The 23,779-nt window shown below is 39.5% G+C and overlaps 1 protein-coding gene across 8 annotated transcripts in view; it reads right to left on the bottom strand.

Annotated features, from left to right (window-relative positions):
• The window catches only part of KIAA1328 (KIAA1328 ortholog), a 479,088-nt gene that overhangs the window by 256,914 nt on the left and 198,395 nt on the right, over nt 1-23,779 (bottom strand). For all 8 annotated transcript variants that reach the window (XM_044934675.2, XM_045164051.1, XM_025273267.3 and 5 more), the window contains one exon: nt 7,703-7,830. In XM_044934675.2, coding sequence (XP_044790610.2) covers nt 7,703-7,830 — 128 coding nt within the window. The remainder of the gene's footprint in view (nt 1-7,702; nt 7,831-23,779) is intronic.

Below are 23,779 nucleotides of genomic sequence, written 5' to 3'. Positions count from 1 at the left end.
TTTTCCCCCTTCAGGTTCAAATAGTAGCGCCTACAGTTCAGTTCAGTTCAGTTTAGTCGCTCAGTCATGTCCGACTCTTTGCGACCCCATGAATCACAGCACACCAGGCCTCCCTGTCCATCACCAACTTCCGGAGTTCACTCAGACTCACGTCCATCGAGTCAGTGATGCCATCCAGCCATCTCATCCTCTGTCGTCCCCTTCTCCTCCTGCCCCCAATCCCTCCCAGCATCAGAGTCTTTTCCAATGAGTCAACTCTTCACATCAGGTGGCCAAAGTACTGGAGTTTCAGCTTTAGCATCAGTCCTTCCAAAGAAATCCCAGGGTTGATCTCCTCCAGAATGGACTGGTTGGATCTCCTTGCAGTCCAAGGGACTCTCAAGAGTCTTCTCCAACATCACAGTTCAAAAGCATCAATTCTTTGGTGCTCAGCCTTCTTCAGAGTCCAACTCTCACATCCATACATAACCACAGGAAAAACCATAGCCTTGACTAGACGGACCTTTGTTGGCAAAGTAATGTCTCTGCTTTTCAATATGCTATCTAGGTTGGTCATAACTTTCCTTCCACATCGTAAGCATCTTTTAATTTCATGGCTGCAGTCACCATCTGCAGTGATTTTGGAGCCCCAAAAAATAGTCTGACACTGTTTCCACTGTTTCCCCATCTATTTCTCATGAAGTGATGGGACCAGATGCCATGATCTTCGTTTTCTGAATGTTGAGTTTTAAGCCAACTTTTTTACTCTCCTCTTTCACTTTCATCAAGAGGCTTTATATAGTTCTTCTTCATTTTCTGCCATAAGGGTGGTGTCATCTGCATATCTGAGGTTATTGATATTTCTCCCAGCAATCTTGATTCTAGCTTGAGCTTCCTCCAGCCCAGCATTTCTGATGATGTATCTGCATATAAGCTAAATAAGCAGGGTGACAATATACAGCTTTGGCATACTCCTTTTCCTATTTGGAACCAGTCTATTGTTTCATGTCCAGTTCTAACTGTTGCTTCCTGACCTGCATATAGGTTTGTCAAGAGGCAGGTCAGGTGGTCTGGTATTCCCATCTCTTTCAGAATTTTCCACAGTTGATTGTGATCCACACAGTCAAAGGCTTTGGCATAGTCAATAAAGCAGAAATAGATGTTTTTCTGGAACTCTCTTGCTTTTTCCATGATCCAGCGGATGTTGGCAATTTGGTCTCTGGTTCCTCTGCATTTTCTAAAACCAGCTTGAACATCTGGAAGTTCATGGTTCACATATTGCTGAAGCCTGGCTTGGAGAATTTTGAGCATTACTGTACTAGCGTGTGAGATGAGTGCAATTGTGTGAGTAGTTTGAACATTCTTTGGCATTGCCTTTCTTTGGGATTGGAATGAATACTGGCCTTTTCCAGTCCTGTGGCCACTGCTGAGTGTTTCCAAATTTGCTGGCATATTGAGTGCAACCCTTTCACAGCATCATCTTTTAGGATTTGAAATAGCTCAACTGGAATTCCATCACCTCCACTAGCTTTGTTCGTAGTGATGCTTTCTAAGGCCCACTTGACTTCACATTCCAGGATGTCTGGCTCTAGGTGAGTGGTCACACCATCGTGTTTATCTGTGTCATGAAGATCTTTTTTGTACACTTCTTCTGTGTATTCTTGCCACCTCTTTTTTTTTTAATTTTTTAATTTAATTTTTTAATTTTATTTATTAACTTTACAATATTGTATTGGTTTTGCCATATATCAACATGAATCTGCCACAGGTATACACGTGTTCCCCATCCTGAACCATCCTCCCTCCTCCCTTCCCATACCATCCCTCTGGGTAGTCCCAGTGCAGCAGTCCCAAGCATCCAGTATCATGCATTGAACCTGGACTGGCGACTCGTTTCATATATGATATTATACATGTTTCAATGCCATTCTCCCAAATCATCCCACCCTCTCCTTCTCCCACAGAGTCCAAAAGACTGTTCTATACATCTGTGTCTCTTTTGCTGTCTTGCATACAGGGTTATTGTTACCATCTTTCTAAATTCCATATATATGCATTAGTATACTGTATTGGTGTTTTTCTTTCTGGCTTACTTCACTCTGTATAATAGGCTCCAGTTTCATCCACCTCATTAGAACTGATTCAAATGTATTCTTTTTAATGGCTGAGTAATACTCCATTGTGTATATGTACCACAGCTTTCTTATCCATTCATCTGCTGATGGATATCTAGGTTGCTTCCATGTCCTGGCTATTATAAACAGTGCTGCGATGAACATTGGGGTACATGTGTCTCTTTCAATTCTGGTTTCCTCAGTGTGTATGCCCAGCAGTGGGATTGCTGGGTCATAAGGCAGTTCTATTTCCAGTTTTTTAAGGCATCTCCACACTGTTCTCCATAGTGGCTGTACTAGTTTGCATTCCCAGCAACAGTGTAAGAGGGTTCCCTTTTCTCCATACCCTCTCCAGCATTTATTGCTTGTAGACTTTTAGATTGCAGCCATTCTGACTGGTGTGAAATCTTGCCACCTCTTCTTAATATCTTTTGCTTTTCCATACCATTTCTGTCCTTCATCGAGCCCATCTTTGCATGAAATGTTCCCTTGGTATCTCTAATTTTCTTGAAGAGATCTCTAGTCTTTCCCATTCTGTTGTTTTCCTCTATTTATTTGCATTGATCACTGAGGAAGGCTTTCTTATCTCTCCTTGCTATTGTTTGGAACTCTGCATTCAGATGCTTATATCTTTCCTTTTCTCCTTTGCTTTTCGCTTCTCTTCTTTTCACAGCTATTTGTAAGGCCTCCCCAGACAGCCATTTTGCTTTTTTGCATTTCTTTTCCATGGGGATGGTCTTGATCCCTGTCTCCTGTACAATGTCACCTACCTCAGTTCATAGTTCATCAAGCACTCTATCAGATCTAGTCCCTTAAATCTATTTGTCACTTCCACTGTATAATCATAAGGGATTTGATTTAGGTCATACCTGAATGGTCTAGTGGTTTTCCCTACTTTCTTCAATTTCAGTCTGAATTTGGCACTAAGGAGTTCATGATCTGAGCCACAGTCAGCTCCTGGTCTTGTTTTTGTTGACTATATACAGCTTCTCCATCTTTGGCTGCAAAGAATATAATCAATCTGATTTTGGTGTTGACTATCTGGTGATGTCCATGTATAGAGTCTTCTCTTGTGTTGTTGGAAGAGGGTGTTTGCTATGACCAGTGCATTTTCTTGGCAAAACTCTATTAGTCTTTGCCCTGCTTCATTCTGTATTCCAAGGCCAAATTTGCCTGTTACTCCAGGTGTTTCTTGAATTCCTACTTTTGTATTCTAGTCCCCTATAATGAAAAGGACATCTTTTTTGGGTGTTAGTTCTAAAAGATCTTGTAGGTCTTCATAGAACTGTTCAACTTCAGCTTCTTCAGCGTTACTGGTTGGGGCATAGACTTGGATTACTGTGATATTGAATGGTTTGCCTTGGAAACGAACAGAGATCATTCTGTTGTTTTTGACACTGCATCCAAGTACTGCATTTTGAACTCTTTTGTTGACCATGATGGCTACTCCATTTCTTCTGAGGGATTCCTGTCCACAGGAGTAGATGTAATGGTCATCTGAGTTAAATTCACCCATTCCAGTCCATTTTAGTTCGCTGATTCTTAGAAAGTCGACGTTCATTCTTGCCATCTCTTGTTTGACCACTTCCAATTTGCTTTGATTCATAGACCTGACATTCCAGGTTCCTATGCAATATTGCTCTTTACAGCATCGGACCTTGCTTCTATCACCAGTCACATCCACAACTGGGTATTGTTTTTGCTTTGGCTCCTTCCCTCATTCTTTCTGGAGTTATTTCTCCACTGATCTCCAGTAGCATACTGGGCACCTACTGACCTGAGGAGTTCCTCTTTCAGTATCCCATCATTTTGCCTTTTCATACTGTTCATGGGGTTCTCAAGGCAAGAATACTGAAGTGGTTTGCCATTCCCTTCTCCAGCAGACCACATTCTGTCAGACCTCTCCACCATGACCCGCCCGTCTTGGGTGGCCCCACGGACATGGCTTAGTTTCATCGAGTTAGACAAGGCTGTGGTCCTAGTGTGATTAGATTGAATAGTTTTCTGTGAGTATGGTTTCAGTGTGTCTGCCCTCTGATGCCCTGTTGTAACACCTACCATCTTACTTGGGTTTCTCTTACCTTGGGCATGGGGTATCTCTTCACGGCTGCTCCAGCAAAGTGCAGCCGCTGCTCCTTACCTTGGACGAGGCGTATATCCTCACCGCCATCCCTTCTGACCTTGAATGCGGAATAGCTCCTCTAGGCCCTCCTGCACCCGCACACCCACCGCTCCTTGGAGGTGGGGTTGCTCCTCCCGGCCGCTGCCCCTAACCTGGGATGCTAGGTAGCTCCTCTAGGCTGCCGCCCCTAACCTGGGACATGGGGTAGCTCCTCCTGGCCACTGCCCCTGACCTCGGACATGGGGTAGCTCCTCTCGGCTGTTCCTGCGCCGTCGCAGCCTGGCACTCTTGGCTGCTGCCCCTGACCTTGGATGTGGGGTAACTCCTCTTGGCCGCCTCCTCTTGGGCATGGGGTCCTCCTGGCTTCTGTCCCTGACCTTGGACGTGGGGTAGCCGCCGGCGCTAAATGCGCCAGTCGCAGCCGCCCGCGCTAAATGCACTTGTAGAGCCTACAAGTGGCCTTAATTTCATTCAAATAGTAGAGGCTAGAAGTGGTATGACCACCAGGAACTTCCTGAAATCATGATTTTAAATTTTTCTCATGATAAAGTTAAAATGAAAATTCAAAAGTATCTCCTTTTGAGAATATACTTTCTCCATACCCTTGACCAACAATTTATAATATTTGTTATTTTTTTTAAGTTTTGCTCCTCAAGTTTAAGGTTAAGTAAGACAGGCAGTGTTAACTATGGCTGGCTGCTAGGGAAACGTCTAAGAGTCACTAGTTTAAACATAAAACACTATTCCTTGAGGAAGTTTTACTCCCTCCCGCTTCATTTTCAGTTCACTTCAGTTCAGTTCAGTCACTCAGCCTTGTCAACTCTTTGTGACCCCATGGACTGCAGCATTCCAGGCTTCCGTGTCCATCACCAACTCCTAGAGCTTGCTCAAACTCATGTCCATTGAGTCCAGGATGCTATCCAACCATCTCATCCTCTGTCGTCCCCTTCTCCTCCTGCTTTCAATCTTGCCCAGCATCAGGGTCTTTTCAAATGAGTCAGCTCTTCACATCAGGTGGCCAAATTATTGGGAGTCTCAGCTTTAGCATCAGTCCTTCCAGTGAATATTCAAGACTGATTTCCTTTGGGATTGGCTGGTTTGATCTCCTTGCAGTCCAAGGGACTCTCAAGAGTCTCCTCCAACACCACCGTTCAAAACCATCAATTCTTCAGTGCTCAGTTTTCTTTATAGTCCAACTCTCACATCCATACATGACTACTGGAAAAACCATAGCCTTGATGGAAAAACCATAGCCTTGACTAGATGGACTTTTGTCAGCAAAGTAATGTCTCTGCTTTTTAATATGCTGTCTAGGTTGGTCATAGCTTTTCTTCCAAGAAGCAAGTGTCTTTTAATTTCATGGCTGCAGTAACCATCTGCAGTGATTTTGGAGCCCAGGAAAATAAAGTCTGTCATTGTTGCCATTGTTTCCTCATCTATTTTCCTTGAGGTGATGGGACCGGATGCCATGATCTTCGTTTTCTGAATGTTGAGTTTTAAGCCGGCTTTTTCACTCTCCTCTTTTTAGAAGTAGATAGAAAAAGGACTGGGCCTCCTTAATCTAGATGTCTTTAGAGTCCCCTAATGACTATTTCTTGACTCTCAGTCTCTATCCTTGTGTGTGTGTGTTAGTCACTTAGTGATGTCCGACTCTTTGTGACTGCACGGTCTGTATCCCATGAGGTTCCTCTATCCATGGGATTCTCCAGGCAAGAATACTGGAGTGAGTTGCCATTTCCTTCTCCAGTCTCTATCCTTAACTACTGGCAATTGAAAAGTCCCTCTGCCTTTCCTCCAATACTCTGGTCAGTGTTTCTGTGCCTTGTAACACCCATCATGGAGAGGGAGGGAGTGGAAATGCAAAAGCAGAGCTCAGAAATCTTAACTTCATGCTATAGTTTTCCCTAGCCCACTCATGAGAGCAATAGACAAGGGCCACCTTAAAATACACCTGCCCTTTTGCAAAGTGGCAAAACAAATCCAGACAAACAAGATTAGCTGCTACCTTCTCTGCCTCATTTTATAGCCTAAGTTTTCAGAAAACAGAACCAAAGAAAATTTTTCAAAAGTTAGAATACAAATAAACCACTCATACTTGGGTTGTTTCTTATAAATATTATAGACTTCAAAAAAAGGGTGGGTATATTAAAAGTCTAAGATATACCACCTTCCAGCAAAATTATTATTCTTTCTTTTTACTGCCTCCTAGGTGGTGCTAGTGGTAAAGAACCTGCCTGCCAAAGCAGGGGAAGTATGAGATGCAGGTTCAATCCCTGGGTTGGGAAGATCTCCTGGAGAAGGAAATGGCAACCCACTCCAGTATTCTTGCCTAGAGAATCCCATGGACAGAGGAGCCTGGCAGGCTACAGTCCATAGCGGTCGCAAAAAGTTGGACACAACTCAAGTGACTCAGCACACAGGCAGGCATGTCAAAACTTGAGGTTCAAAACTGGAGTTTTCTTGACCAAAACTGTTAACCCATCTGAGACAGGTGTCTTTAGGTTGAATAAAACTTAGAAGGGTTACAGAAAACCACTCAGGACTTGTTACTACTCAAAGGGAAAGTATAATCCTTGCAATCAATATAGAACCTGAACCTGTACAATTTAACAGAAAAGACAGGATAATCCTTCTGAAAGTTGTCCATCCATGCATAAATGGAAAATGAACCTGGGTAATGAAGAATTAGTACTAAAGTAGCTGTGCTCAACCTACTGAACCATAACCAGGATGGAATCTAATCTGATAATGGGTACATTATCAATGTCTTAATACTAATATGAGTGACTTTGACCCTACTATACATATAGCTTTTTTCCTGCAGTGTTTCAATACAAAGGGTATCCTTATCCATTTGAAGATTTAAATTCATTTGGATGTGAAAAAGACATCCAATGTCAGTTGCTAGAGAGAAAGAAGTAGATTTTCAGAGCTTGTTTCACATCACAGCTGGCAGGGTTCTGAACTTTCATTTAATTATGTAATATATACTATTTGATGATATGTATACAAACGCTAATACACAAACACTCATATATACTTATGTGATTAATAAGTATATACAAACACTAAATCACATTAACTATTCCAGTTTCTCTAATTAAAGCTTTTACCAGTCACCAAGACACTTTTATTATTCTAAACTCTGAACATAAATTAGAAGAGGTTTATGAGTAAAAAAGAGCCCACCTGATTGTTACTAAGTAACAGAACACGGGGTTTTCTTTATCACTCCTGCAGTGCTTCCATACAACCAGGAGCTGCCCTCCTGATGCAGAGCCTGGTCAAGGAATCATTCCTGACCTCCGGGCCCCAGAACAGGCGAGGAAAAGAAAACAGGGAAGTAGATTAAACCAACTCAATCACACACTGTAATTGCACGTCTAAAGACAATGTATACAGTGAGACAATTAAAGTAAAAGGCCAAATGACTCTTCTGATATCTGGTTGATCCATTAAAAAACAAGGTAAGAAGTAAGACACTTACCTGTTGTTCCTGCATTTTAGCCGCACCAAGTTCTGAGACAGACATAGTGAGCTTCTCCTGCTGTTCTGATAGATACTTCTGATAGAGACTTAGAAGTTCTTGGCATTCTTTATATTGTAGCTGAAGAGGTGAGATTGCAAATTAAGGGAAAAAACTGATAAATGGATTTAAACTGCATCCAGCAGGGTAGTATTTCAGATTTCAACAAACAAAACAGAAGCAGAAACGCAACCATAGTTGGTGAGAGTGCAGGTAAGTATGGTCATCAGATGAACACAGCACATGTATCCCCTCTCAAAATCATGAAACAATATTTCAGAGAGTGACAATGTTCATCCCATTTAAATATTTCTTTCCCAAATCTTTAAATTTGAATAAATAAGAACAAATGCAAACATATGCAAAGAAAAGTTGGACCCCCACCTCACATCATAAATAAAACTAACTGAAAATGGATTACTGACCTAAATGTAATAGCTAAAACTATAAGTTTCATAAAAGCAACATTTTTGTGACCTTGGATTAGGCAATGTCACCTAAAAGCACAGCAACAAAGAATAAATAAATTGGAGTTCAAATTTTAAAACTTTGTGCTTCAAAGGACACTATTAGGAAATTGAAGAGACAACATCTAGAATCATAGAAAATATCTGCAAATCATCATGGGGTCACAAAGAGTTGGACACGACTGAGTGACTGAACTGAACTGAACAAATGGTAAAGGTCTGGTATCCATAAATATGAAGATGTTATGTGTATGTGCACGCTAAGTTGCTTCAGTCATGTCCAAGTTTTTGTGACCCCATGAACTCTAGCCTGCCAGGTTCCTCTGTCCATGGGATTCTCCAAGCCTAGAATACTGGAGTGGGTTGCCATGCCCTCCTCTAGGGGATCTTCCTGAACCAGGGATGGAACCTGTATCTCTTATGTCTCCTGCATTGTCAGGTGGTTCTTTACCACTAGTGCCACCTGGGAAGCCCATGAAGGTGTTACATAACTCAACAATAAAAAACTATCACCTAATTAAAAATGGGCAAAGGACTTTGACATTTCCCAAAAGAAAATACACAAATGTCTAAGCAGTGTAAGTAAAGATGCTTTACATTATTAGCCATTAACCACAAGGAAATGCAAATCAAAACCATACTGAGATACCACTTTGCATTTGCTAGGATGGCTATCATCAAAAAGACTGACAATAACAAGTGCTGGCAAGAATATGATGAAATCAGAACCCTCCTACATAGCTGAGGGGAATGTAAAAAGCTGCTGTTTTGGAAAATAATTCAGCAGTGTCTCAAAAAATTAGACACAGTGTTTGCGTAAGACTCAGCAATTCCACTCCAATTCTCCAAGAGAACTGAAAATATAGTTCACATCAAAAACCTGTACATGCATATTCAAAGTGGCATTATTCATAACAGTGAAAAAGTGAAAACAACTCAAATGTCTATCAAGTGATACATGGATAAACAAAATGTGGTATACCTATAAAATGAAATATTTTTCAATCATAAAAGAAACAAAGTATCACTGCATGCTACTGTATGAATGAACCCTGAATACATTAATATGCTAAAGCAGTTAAGACACAAAAGGCTACATATTCTATGCATGCTACTGTTGTTTAAAATACATCTTCCAGTGAGCCAGGGCCAGGGAAAAGAAAACTTAATTCCAAGTATGTGTGTGTATTTGTGTGTGCTAAGTCACTCAGTCATGTTGACCTGACCCCATGGACTGAAGCCCGCCAGACTCCTCTGTCTATAGAATTTTCCAGGCAAGAATACAGGAGTGGGTTGCCATTTCCTACTTCAGGGGATCTTCCAGATCCAGGGATCAAATGCATGGCTCTTGCCCCCTGCATTGGCAGGCAGATTCTTTACCAATTTAAGTATACCAGATCACAAATAAGAGTTATACTTATCCATGTTCATTTCCTGCCCCCTTCTCCAATTTTCTGAAATATTCATTATATGAGTTAAAGGGCAGGGAGATAAATGTCCATAAGAGGCAATCCCATATAGACAGAAAGTATATTAGTGGTTACCAAAAGATGGAGGAGGAAAACAGGAAGCAATTGCTGATGGGTATGAGTTTTGTGGGGGAGGTAATGAACATGATTTGGAATTAGATGCTTGTCTTTGCACACCTTTGGGAATATACTCGAACCACTGCAAACAGTGGTTACTGCAAACAGGTGATTTTTATTGTATGTGAATTATATCTCAATAAAGCTGTTAGCAAAAATTCGGAGTAGAAGTGATGAAACTGTTTTGATAAAAGCAATGACTGCCTAATTTACATAGAAAGTTCTAACTATACTAAACATAAGATTATAATTAGATTTGGATCTCTTTGGTTTTGCATGTCATTTAAGTCAATATTTCATTAATAAAAGCAACAGCAGAAAATTTTCTTCCCATATACTTCCCTACGTGTTTTACAGTCTAGCATGTAACCTAACTTGGGGTTACCCTCTCCCACAGCTTCGCAAATTTGCAAAATACTCAAGAAGAAGATGCTCAGACTGCATAGATCAGGTGTCTGGGAGACAGGTAATTCTATTCAAGGGTGAGTTCTCTGTTCCATACTTCTCATTGTGTTAATTCCTTCCCCAGGCCCATTTTTCTCTCAGATCATTTCAGAGTCTCCCCTCAACACCTAATTATGAATGCTATTGGTATAAAATTACTGTCCAATGAGATTAGTCTGTATAAATACCTTTATAACAGGCCATGATGATTAAGGGTGGGAATAGTATTTCTTAAATGTCAAAAATGGTGACTGGCTTCAGTATTCTTCTTAACATTTTCATAACCTAATCATTGGCTCCTGGGCAGATTCCTATTCTAATAACTTTTGCCAATCCTGACTGCATAAATAACCAATTGCTTCATTATTCTCATTATTAACCTTTAACAAAAAAGGAGCCAGAGATGACTTGTAGGATACGAGCTGGTTCATAATGAAAGGGTGGTTACTAAGCTAAAGAATATATTAAACAGAAGAGAATGTTTAACACTCAACATCTTAAAAAACAACAATGAACAATGTACAGTGGTCTAAATAAGCTAATATCCTCTCAAAGTCAATCTATATCAAACCAGGTTGGTTTTACATTCCCATGCTTTTTCTCAATCTCAAAAAGACAGGAATGATTTGTGGCAGTCCCAAGAGTCTCTGCCAGCTATATGATGTATATAAAAAGAATTTTTTATTCTGGCTGTTACCATAAGCAATAATGTTTATAGTAGATGAACATATTAGCCTGGACACAGAATATGAATTTTATTCATGAAAAAGTTAGCACAATTATACAGCTTAAGAGTTAAATGTCAGCATTTGAAGGCAAATTATAAGCAAATTCATTTAAATACATGCTATGTGGCAGAATATAAAATAGGTAGTCCTAACTTTATCAATTTTTTATATCTGTATTGATTCAACAGATTTTGAAATGCCCTCCCCTTTCCTGTAAAATCCAAAATATATGTACATGCAAAACAGTAATTTTCCTTCCTCCCTAGCACAATGAGACTACAATCCTCCATCTGTAGAGAGAGATTTATGTGAGGAAAATGTGGGTAAAATGCCTTCTTAACTGATGGCGGGGGGATGGGAGATACTGAGAAAGAAGACATATTTAACTCAGTCCTGGCCAACAGACGGGGCAGAATGCAACAGATGGATGAAATTCAACCTAAGGGAAGGTGTGCACCAACCACGATGTGAACCCAGCACTGCAGGTCTGCTCAACTGTGATTCAAGAACTGAGAGAAACAGCAGTCCTCATGATCTCATTAGAGAAATAAAGCTTCCCAATGGAAAAATAAATTAATATTAAGCACTATCATATCTAAACCTAAACATCAAATTAATTTGCTGAAACAGCTGCTGGAAATGGTGATTTTGCAAAGCTTAAAACCTTTAACCCCAAAATGCATTATATAGAAAAATACTAAAACTAGAGATTGAGGCAGAATGAATAGGGAGATGAAAGATTAAAAAACTCTGTGAGAGAAAAATCAAGGGTGGAAGGAGAAGGAACAGAAGACAGCATGTGCTACTAGCATGTTGCCTAAGCAACTAACTGTCTCCAACTGGAAGCATTCTCTGGCGCGGTGGAGACCACTCCCATTACCCCATCCCACCCTTGCCTCAGAGGTCTAGGACACCTGAATCTGGTGGTTTACCATGTAATTCCTGATCTAATACAAAGTGAAATGAAGAAAGGTCTCCGGGAGAGGACAAAACAGAAAAAAAAAAAAAAAAAATTTAAACAACTCCTTTTTAGGGAACCAAGACTTCTTAGAAAAAAGGCTGATTTCAATGGCTGGGACAGGGAAAGTACAAAGTGATCCTAAACTCTTATTCTAATGCAAGAAAGTGTTTAAAACAAATAGATGAAGGTATATCAAAGAAATAGCAGCAGATCTAAAGGGGGCTCTCAGTCCCTCTCAGCTGGGGCTTTTTGGCCAAATTTGGGATAAATTGAGCATCAAAAAGAATGACTCATTAATAGCAAATTAAGTTTACAAAAATCCACCAGTCTATTGTGATACTTCACAAAAGAAGAAAAGAGTGAAAGGGGAAAAAATTAGAGTCCTTCTTTATAGAAAAATGCTAATTATATAGGAGGAATGGTCAAATTTTAAAAATCACCATTTTGTAATCCCCAATGTAATAACTAATTCAGGTGAGGCTCATTAGTTGATACTAAAATCAGTAGGTAAAAGGTTAATAAATAAGAAATTCATATGGTGTTAAGATTAATTATTTACAGCAAAGAAGAAAATGACCTTTAAATAGTAAAATTTGGTAGTCATCACCTAAACAAAGTAAATTAATTTAGGATTACTAGTAGTGAAACAAGCAGAAATTATGTACTTCCTAGTGTCTGAACCAGGCAACATCACCTAAGAAATATTTTTGCCAAGTATGCTTTACTTGAATCCAACCAAATCTGAAATCTAACTCCCATTTAACAGGAATTGAAAGAAACAAAGGGATAAGTTACACCACACGCATCACACGCATCAGACAAATCCACAATGTGGGAGATTTTGCAAAGCACTTGAACTCTTCAAAAAGTTATGTTATGTGGAAGAAAGAGGGTAGGACTATTCCAGATTAAGAGATCAAAGACACAACCAAATACAACCCATCAGTCAGACTGAATTTTGGCCCAGGAAGAGAAATAGCTATAAGAGACATTCTTGGGACAACTAGGAGAATTGGAATATAGACTCAGGAAAAGTTATTATAGAATTACTGCTTATTTTCTTAGGTGGTTTATAATATGGTTTATAAAGAGAAATATTATTCTTATGAGTGTGAAATATTTAGGGTGACATATAACAGCTGCCACTTTAGGGAAGAAAAAGCGCAAAATAAATTTTATATCTGTAAGTAAATTTATTTATATAAATTTATAATAGAACTAAAACCTAAATATGTACATAGATTTGTGTGCATGTATATATATATACATATATAAACATATATATGAGGAGACAAAGCAAAAAGAGCAAAATGTCAACAAGTGTGGAATCTAGGGAGCAGGTATAGGGTGGTTCATTGCACGAGTTTGTTAACCTTTCTATATATTTGAAATAGGTTGGTAGGTACCCAACATGCTACTGGAGAAGAGTGGAGAAATAACTCCAGAAACAATGAAGAGATGGAGCCAAAGCGAAAACAACACCCAGATGTGGATATGACTGGTGATGTAAAGTCCAATGCTGCAAAGAACAGTATTGCATAGGAGCCTGGAATGTCAGGGCCATGAATCAAGCAAAGTAAACTGGAAGTGGTCAAACAGGAGATGGCAAGAGTGAACATCATCATTTTAGGAATCAGTGAACTAAAATGGACCAGAATGGGTGAATTTAATTCAGGTGAACATCATCTCTACTAATGTGGGCAAGAATCCTTTAGAAGAAATGCAGATGACACCACCCTTATGGCAGAAAGTGAAAAGGAACTAAAGAGTCTCTCAATGAAAGTGAAAGAGGAGTGAGAAAGCTGGCTTAAAACTTAAAACATTCAAAAAACTAAGATTATGGCATCTGATCACATCACTTCATCACAAATAAAAGGAGGAAAACTGGAAGCATGGCAGATTGCTCCATAGCTTTAAAGCTATGACAAACCTAGACAGCATATTAAAAAGCAGAGACATTACTTTGCCAACAGAGATATTACTTTGCCGACAGAGGTCCATTATGGCAGAAAGTGAAGAAGAACTAAAGACCCTCTTGATGAAAGTGAAAGAGGAGAGTGAAAAAGTTGGCTTAAAGCTCAACATTCAGAAAATTAAGATCACGGTATCCAGTTCCATCACTTCATGGCAAATAGATGTGGAAACAGTGGCTGACTTTATTTTTCTGGGCTCCAAAATCACTGCAAATGGAGATTGCAGCATGAAATTAAAACATGCTTACTCCTTTGAAGGAAAGCTATGACTAACCTAGATAGCATATTAAAAAGCAGAGACATTACTTTGTCAACAAAGGTCCATCTAGTCAAGGCTATGGTTTTTCCAGTGGTCATGTATGGATGTGAGAGTTGGACTATAAAGAAAGTTGAGCACTGAAGAATTGATGTTTTTGAACTGTGGTATTGGAGAAGACTCTTGAGAGTCCCTTGGACTGCAAGGAGATCCAACCAGTCCATCCTCAAGGAGATCAGTTCTGGGTGTTCATTGGAAGGACTGATGTTGAAGCTGAAACTCCAATACTTTGGCCACCTGCTGCGAAGAGCTGACTCATTTGAGAAGACCCTGATGCTGGGAAAGATTGAAGGCAGGAGAAGGGGACAACAGAGGATGAGATGGTTGGATGGCATCACCAACTCAATGGACATAGGTTTGGGTAGACTCCAGCAGTTGGTGATGGTCAGGGAGGCCTGGCGTGCTACGGTTCATGGGGTCGCAAAAAGTTGGACACAACTGAGTGACTGAACTGAACTGATGGTTTTTCTGGTAGTCATGTATTGAGAGTTGGACCATTAAGAAGGCTGAGCACCGAAGAATTGATGCTTTTGAACTGTGCTGTTGGAGAAGACTCTTAGGAGTCCCTTGGACTGCAAGGAGATCCAACCAGTCAATCCTAAAGGAAATCAGTCCTGAATATTCATTGGGAGGACTGATGCTGAAACTCCAATACTTTGGCCACCTGATGTGAAGAACTGACTCACTGGAAAAGACCCTGATGCTGTGAAATACTGAGGGCAGGAGGAGAAGGGGGTGACAAAGGATGTGATGGTTGGACAGCATTACCAACTCGACGATGCCATGGACATGAGTTTGAGCAGGCTCAACGAGTTGGTAATGGACAGGGAAGCCTGGCATGCTGTAGTCCATGGGGTTGCAAAAAGTCAAATACAACTGAGCAACTGAACTGAATTGAACTGATATATTTGAAAACTGTCATGATAAAAAGTAAAAAAAAAAACAAACTTCTCTGTGTTCTTTTTGTTTTCATAGTATATTAAATGAAGTGAATTCTGGAAAAGGAGTTTACAGATGCACTGGGTAGGATGGAAGGAGAATACCCTTGGCTGAAGGGTCATCCGGAGCAAAGGATAGAGAAATGAAACTGATTTGCACGTTAAAGGAACTGCAAATATGACGGCATGGGTGGTTGACTGGTTGAGAGTAAGGACAACGAGTGAAAAGGCTGCAGAGACAAACAGGGGCCAGATCTTGAACATCATACTAAGTTGTTTGAATTTTATTTTTGTGGAACCCATTGATATCTTACAACCAATTTGTATGTTGCAAATATCCCTTTAGTAGGAATGTGAAGGGTGGACTGGAGGGCTTGTAGATGGAATGAAGGCAACCAGTTAGAATCGGCTACAACAGTATAAAGGAAGAGATGAGAGGGGTCCGAGTTGAAGTAATAATGGTAGGAAACGGGGGGGATTTAGCTGATTTAAGACGAAATCAGATTATGAATTGAGTAGAAAGTTGTGTGATGCACATTTCCATTTTCCAAGATAGGGAATGAAGAACAAACAAAAGGTATGGGGGAAGGGGTGGAGCTTTAGACACACTGAGTTGGAGATGCTTGGGGAGCAATTCACTGAGATGGCCAATTGGGACACTTGAAGCCCTGGGCCTGGAATTCAGAGAAGAGGTCTCAGCATAAATAGAGATTTGGGAGTTAATCATTTTGTATGCAGTAGCCAAAGACGTGAGAATGTTTAACACTATCTAGGAAAGTATTCAGTTTTGTTTGCTTGTTTGTTCTTTCTTTCATTCAACAAATAAGTATCATGAGGGCAGGAATACTTGTTTTGTTTACTGCTGAATTCCTTAGCCTACATAATAGGTGCTCAATAAATATTGATTGAATAATATTTACTGAGTACATTAATACCCCAGACTGTGCCAGGCACTAGACATAAAATGATGAACAAGACCAACACTGTCTTCTGCAGGGAGCTTGTCATCCAGCGAGGAGGGCAGGTAAGCAAGCACATACTTAAGATAACAAATAATGAAAGCAACACCAAGAACATTAATGTTCTTGTTAATGCAAGTACTTCCTAAGGGGACCCAAATAACTGAGGAACGAGGAAAACCCTTTTGGAGAAAGAAATGTTCAAATTAAGAGAAGAGGGCCAATGTAACAACCACATGTAAAGGGCAGGCAGAGAAGAGGAACTGATAAAAAGATGTGTCAACGGGGCCCCCTGCTGCAAGGGCCACAGATGACGTTAAGGCAGCTACAGTGACTCTCACCAGAATACAAGTTTGTTCACAACTTCCCCCACTGTTTTGATAGATTCTATTTCACTTCAGAGAGAAGATCCTGGAAAGAAAGAGCTGTTTTTACTCAGGGTCACCTTGTGCCATCCATTAGTCACAAGCTTTCAAGGGAATCTAGAACTCAAAGATCTTCACTATGGTAGGGACTCCCTTCATTCTGTACCCCAACATACTACTTAATATATAAAGACAGCACATACTGTATATTCTGCTTAAAATGTTTTGCCTGATCCCAATTCTATGAAATTCCTCCTTATCCTTTCAAACTTAGCTTTATGTCACCTTTTCCTCCTAACTTTGAACTTCAGGCAGAGTTAAGTAGTTTTATTATAGTAAATAGATACAGCTAAAACTATATGATTATATAACTATCAGTTGAAGTGGCCTGTGTGTTTCTGAAATCATAGTATATTAAGCTTGCTATCTCTTTAGTACATAGCAGTCATTTTTAAAATGATACAGGAATGAATAAAGGCATAAAAGTAAAGGAGTAAAGGAGGGCCTCAATTTCATGTGAGGTTTGGATCTGGAATCAAAACAAACCAAAGATACGCTGTGTGGTCTGTAGCCAAGAAGACACCTAAAAATACAAATTTATTAAAAACTTTAAATTGTTCTGACATCACAAGATTTTCCTATCTTGAAGCAAATATGGTTTCTGATCATGTTATATTTCTCACTCTACAATCACTACCTTATTTCCCTTTTCAAAAAAAGGGGCACATTTCCTGAGATAAACACTGAAGTCCAAATTATATATCTAGTTTGGCAATCAATGACAATTTTTGCAAATGAAAACAGATTTGTTGGTAAGAGAAAAACTCATACCAAGATGCACTGACTAGCAGAGCTAGACAAAAATTTCATACGAATGTTGATATCCTTTTATTAAACTGTGATCTGTACTGGGGTACAACCCACTGATACAAGTCTGAAATTTTCCATCTAATTAAAAGAGAAATCCATGGCAAATTAGGTGCATAGCCACAGTGTTTTTCAATTTCCTGACAAGAGTAACCTGTTAGGAAGGGAGATAAATCTCCAAATCAAACGGGAAAACTCGATGTTATGGACACTTACAAAGGAAAAAAGAGTCAAACGCCTCACCCATTTTCTTCTGAACTCTACTTGTTCTGTTTGGAAAACACAAGCCGTTGAAAGATATCTAATTAGAGTATATATTAATAACTAGCTTTATGGGAGTTTTCTTAGCATTACAGTCTTTACCTTATTTCTTGAAGTCACAGAAAATGGGGCAGAGACAGACTTGGAACTAAGAGTAAAGCTCTACATCATGTCTTCGCTCAGATCACTGAACTCTGAGGTTTTTCAGAAAATCAGCTACGTAAATGAAGACTCAAAATTTATTTCTCCAACTTTAAAGCTAAGTATGCTTATTTAAAAGTTCATATGCAGATACCTTAAAAAGCAGGCTATCAATGTACTAGGTTGCTTAGAATTTTAATTTCTTAATACCAGTTTCCTTTCCACATAACTCTCTAAGGATACATGTCTTTTCAAGAAATCATGGCAAACGTTAAAGACAAGGTTGCAAAAGCATTTCTAGTGAAAATCACGTATTTTATCTAGTTTCTAACCTGCTTAAAACATATCTTTTGTGTAAAGGTCCCATGTTGCAACTAGACCTGCAGGATAAGTATTTAAAGCAGCCATTTGGAAGGCTGCTTTAAATCAATACAACCTTTCTTGAGTTACAGGAGCCAGCCTAGAACTGAAGAAAAAAAGGTCGTTCTCACACCCCTCCCCTCACCAGAAGCTACTTTATAAGGCAAACTATGGTAACAATGATGAACACTTGAACATTTCAAATTTCCAAAGGGGTAAATTCCTGACAACACAGACCACTGAAAAGAATTTGCACACTAAGCTCCCTAGACTGAAGTGAATAGGCTAAAAGCACCTTAGAAAGAAGTCATTTCATTGTGCTCCCTACCTTCAAGAAGAGTTTTGTTCTTGTCATTAAATTAAAACCCTTCATGAACTATCAACATCAATATATATGACACGCCTCTCTCTCTTCATATGTCTTTATTTGTCTGCTTGAACTATTTATGCTGCTGTGTAAGATCATCCATTTCTGAGTGGAAATGTAAAATGACTATAAGAGGTCCCTTAAATCTTTTTTCCACACTAAGTAATCCAGGGGCATTATGCTTCCCTTATACAGTTCATCTTCCAGCTCTTATCAGCTTTGTGCTTGTCATCCCTCCCTTTTTCAGTTCCTTATTAGAGTTCTTTTATAAGAGTCAGACAGACCACCATCACCTATTGCACAATTAAATGCTTACAACCAGACACAGATACCTGAATTAGAATATCTGAAGACATTTCCCAAGATAAACACTGAGGTCCAACTTATATATCTAGTTTGGCACTCAATGACAATTTTTGCAAATGAAAACAGATTTGTTGGTAAAAGAAAAACTGATACCTTAGTATAACCTCTGCTGGGGTGTGGGACACTTCTAAGTGCTTTAAAGAAATTATCATATTTAACCATCATCAAAAGACAAAAAACAAAGTACTATTATTAGTCTTATTTTACCAATAAATTTGCAGCCCAGAATGGCTAAACACTTACCCAAGGTTAGTCACTCTGCCAGTGAGCTGTGGTTTGGATTCAAGTATCGTACACAGGAATCACCTGTGAATCTTGTTAGACAGCAGATACTGATTCAGAAGATGTGAGGTAGGGCCTAAGGTTCTACATTTCTAATAAGCTTCTGAGGGATGCTAATCGCTGGTCCAGGGACCACACTGTGCATATCGCCTCCAAGACCCTCCCAGCCTCCTTCTTTATGTTGAAGTGTAATACATTATTAAACTTCTTGTGCTTCTTCTCTTTAATCTATCCTTACAACATGATGCTTTTTCTCTTTTTGGTCAATTGTTCCAGTATTCTTGCCTGGGAAATCCCACGGACAGAGGAACTTGGCAGGGTACAGTCCATGGGATCGTAAAGAGTCGGACACAGCTGAGCAACTAACGCTTTCACTTTTGTTTTGGGAAAAAAGTATACAGAAATACTTTTCTACTGTGGCTGACTACTGAAGTCATAACAATTAGCAAGTATTACCTGTAGGGATTGAGAATTTATATTGGAGGACAGTCCACAGAAAAAAAATGAACAACCACATGTTGTCTCTTCTACTTTCAAACAGATATCCATCCTCATTTTTAAGCCTTAAGTCTGCAGTATAACTTCTGAACTCAGTTTAACATTGTAGACCATTAGCTATGGCCTTGGGGACAGGCAGCCTCACCAAAGATGCAAGCACTTTTTAATGCAGTATGAAAATATGACTAATACAATAACTCAAAGTAAAAATCAAATGATTTCCATAAAATATTAATACTATTCATGACTAGAGTAAAAAAGGAGAGTTCTTATAGAATGGAATCATATCTAATATTTTAAGGTTAAACTGGAAAAAGGAATATCTCATTTCTTCCCTCTTTGAAAATGACTAGGGCTACTGCTCACAAATGTAAATTATTGCACAGAGAAAAATTAAGTAACTTCTATGTGCAGGTTTATTATCTAAACCCAGCAAATGCTGCAAAGACTCAGGGTAATAAAGCGTTTTATGAACAACTTCAATTCACTGGTTCCTAATATAATTGAGCTTATGTGAACTGTTTAGCAGAATGGCATTTTAAAAACTGGTAAAGAACCAGATTATCTTCTTGACCCTCCATTCAAGAAGTTATAGAGAAATAGTCCAAAATATTCAAGGAGAAAAGTTTTACAGTGTCAATAAAATCAAGGAGTCAAGTTTCTGATTTACTGTTTTTAAACAATATTGACCACTAAATACATTAATCCAAGAGGACACATTTAAAAGAACAATCCCTGAGACCTAGGATTTTATCTACATATGCTTAACAACAGAGAACTGAATCTACTATAAAATTCAAAAGTAATGAGCTGAAGAGCCAATGATTTCTATTCTTTGACTATTTTAAGCAATTCCACTAGGAGGCAGAAGCTTTATATATTAAGTCCGTCTAGTAGTGATTTTTATTTTTGAAAAATCAGTCTTAGATAAATCAATTCACCCATGTCTGCACTGGAAGGGAATATACCATCTTATGGACAAAGGTAAAGCATCTAAATGGGCTTCCCAGATGGTGCTAGTGGTAAAGAACCTGCCTGCAATGCATAAGAGGCATAAGAGACGTGGGTTCGATCCCTGGGTCAGGAAGATCCCCTGGAGGAGGCCATGGCAACCCACTCCAGTATTCTTGCTTGGAGAATCCCATGCACAGAGGAGTCTGGCGGGCTATGGTCACAGTATTGCAGAGTCGGACATGACTGAAGCAACTTAGCATGTACGGACACAAAGCATCAAAATATAACAGGATATGTTCAGAAAATTAAGTCAATGTACATAGCCAGAAAAAACATTTTTTAAGAGTAAAATTAAAGTTAAGTACAATGGGATTTCTAATTCCAGACAAGATGAAGTAAGCATAATTTCCCCTATTTGTCTCATTGCTGCTGCTGCTGCTGCTGCTAAGTCGCTTCAGTCGTGTCCGACTCTGTGCAACCCCATAGATGGCAGCCCACCAGGCTCCGCCATCCCTGGGATTCTCCAGGCAAGAACACTGGAGTGGGTTGCCATTTCCTTCTCCAATGCATGAAAGTGAAAGCGAAAGTGAAGTTGCTCAGTCATGTCCGACCCTCAGCGACCCCATGGACTGCAGCCTTCCAGGCTCCTCCATCCATGGGATTTTCCAGGCAAGAGTACTGGAGTGGGGTGCCATTGCCTTCTCCGATTTGTCTCATTACGTATAGTTAAAAGTGTGGTCATGATATATAATATAAACATACTACTACTACTAAGTCACTTCAGTCATGTCCAACTCTGTGCGACCCCATAGACAGCAGCCCACCAGGCTCCCCTGTCCCTGGGATTCTCCAGGCAAGAACACTGGAGGAGACTCTAAAAGATGGAGAGATGGTAGACTGGCTGAGAGCCTCAGAACCTGGGGAACAACACAGAGGAGAGTTGCCTAGTTTTGTTTTTACTTTGTATATCTGGGACTGTGTTGTAGAAAACAATTCAGAAATCCCAACTGCCACTGACAAAAAGAAAATCCAAGAGAAGCTTACTTTCATCAGCCAAAAAAAAAAAATTGGGGGGTGGGGGTTGGTGGGAACCTAGCAAAATGAAAGGCTTTTAGATAAGAACTGCCTGACTTGAGCCAAACATCACATAAATGACTGCAATGCCACCACCACCTCCATCAGCAAAGGCTCAGTGAGGAGCTCAGACTTCTACTCCCTCTACTCCCCAACCCCTCTCTGCTGGAGAGGGGTCAGAAAAGACTGAATGGGGAAGACTGACGTTAATGACTCCCTCCCCAACTTCTTCACCCTCATGATTATTAACAGAGATCTCTTGGCTTGAAGTTGCACTCCCATCTACCTTTAATGAGATATCCCTCCCTGCTGGGGTGATGTCAGAGGAAGCTGAATGCAAAGCCAAGAATTTCGTGACATATCAGCGATAACAGTGGAGGCCAATTGGGAAGCTGCTGTCCATAGCTAGGGTGGTATCAGCAGAGCGCTAGTACAGTGCTGAACTTCTATCCCTTACTCAGCAGTAATTAAGTGCCCACCTCACCCTGGAGAGGCTGAATAGAGACCGTGAACTTCCACCTTCACCTAAAAGTTATGAGGTGGAGTCTCCTGTTTCACCACTGCTGTGATGTCAGAAAAAGTCTGCTAAAAGAGATCATATAAATAAAACCACAACATAATACCTACCCAAAATGTCTGGAACACAGTTAAAAATCATTTGTAATACCAAGAACCCAGATAATCTAAACCTGAATTAGAAAAGACAATCAACAGACGCCAGTACTGAAATGATACAGATTTTAAAAGTGCAATCATGAAATGCTTCAACAAGCAATTACAAGCATGCTTAAAACAAATGAAAAAAGTTTTAGTACAGAAACAGAAAATATAAAGAACAATCAAATGGAAATTTAAGAACTGAAAAATATAAAATCCAGAACAAAAAGCTTCCTGGATGGGCTCAACAAGAGAAAGGAGTGGACACAGGAAAGAATTAGTGAAGCTGAAGACAGAACAATACCTTAACCAATACCTTACCCAATTTGAATATCAAAGAGAAAACAAACAGAAAAAGAAAATGAGCAGAGCCTCAGGAATCTGAGAGATATAGTAAAAGATCCAGCATTCCTGTCACTGGGTCCTGGAAAGAGATCAGAAAGAGGGTGGAGCTGGAAAAAATATATGAAGAACTGACACCTGAAAATTCCCCAAATGTGGCAAGAACTGTAAACCTACAGTCAAGAAGTCAAGCAAACCCCAAACCAGATAAACTCCCCAAAATCCATGCCAAGACATAGTATAATCAAACTTTTGAAAACTAAAGACAAAGAAAAATCTTAAAAGCAAGAGAGAAGCAACCTCATTTAAAGGAAAAACTGAATGACAGTTGATTTTCATCATAAAACATGAAGGCCAGAAGGAAGTGGCCCATTTTTCAAGTGCTGAAAGAGAAGAACTACCACCCCAGAATTCTGTGTCCAACAAAAATATCCTTCAGAAATGCAGGAGAAATTAAGAAATTCTCAGATGAAAGACAGCTAAGACAATTTATATCTATTCTAAAAGAGTGGCTACAGATTCTCTAAGTAGGAAAGAATTTTGGAACATCAAGAAGGAAGAATAGAAAGAATACAAATATGGATAAACAGACTTTCCTTTCCCCTCTTAAATTTTCTGAATTATGTTTGATAGTTGAAACACAAATTATAACACTATCTGATGTGGATTTAAAAAGACTCACAATGGAATGGTAATACCTTAAGCAAAGCATCTGCAAGCAATCAATTTACTCATTTTTAAGTACATCCTGTTTCACTGAAAAGGCAGATGGCCAGCATGACCTTGTTAAACACTCCTAGCTTCCATCTCAATATCTCATCCCCTCATGTCTTCGCATTCAGTAAGTGTTGAATGAATGAGTGAATGAAGGAATGCTTTCTAAGACAAACTTCTCCACCTGTATTTCTAACTGCACCCTCTTCTATATGATTCAGGTTCTATTAATTATACTATCTTTCTCATGATCTCAACAGATTTGGGCTCCCTCTCATAAGCCTTCAACTAAGTGCATCCTAAGAAATTCCCTCCTCACATAAAACTTTCTTCCTGAGGAGCCGATTACCATTACCAAAACACTAAAAAATTAATCCATAATCATTATCTCTAATTCTTATGTCCATTTCAATTCTGG

This window comes from Bubalus bubalis, chromosome 22, assembly GCF_019923935.1.
Source record: "Bubalus bubalis isolate 160015118507 breed Murrah chromosome 22, NDDB_SH_1, whole genome shotgun sequence".
Lineage (NCBI taxonomy): Eukaryota > Metazoa > Chordata > Mammalia > Artiodactyla > Bovidae > Bubalus > Bubalus bubalis.
Note: the sequence above shows the minus strand (reverse complement) of the source record. Positions and strands in the feature narration are given on the sequence as shown.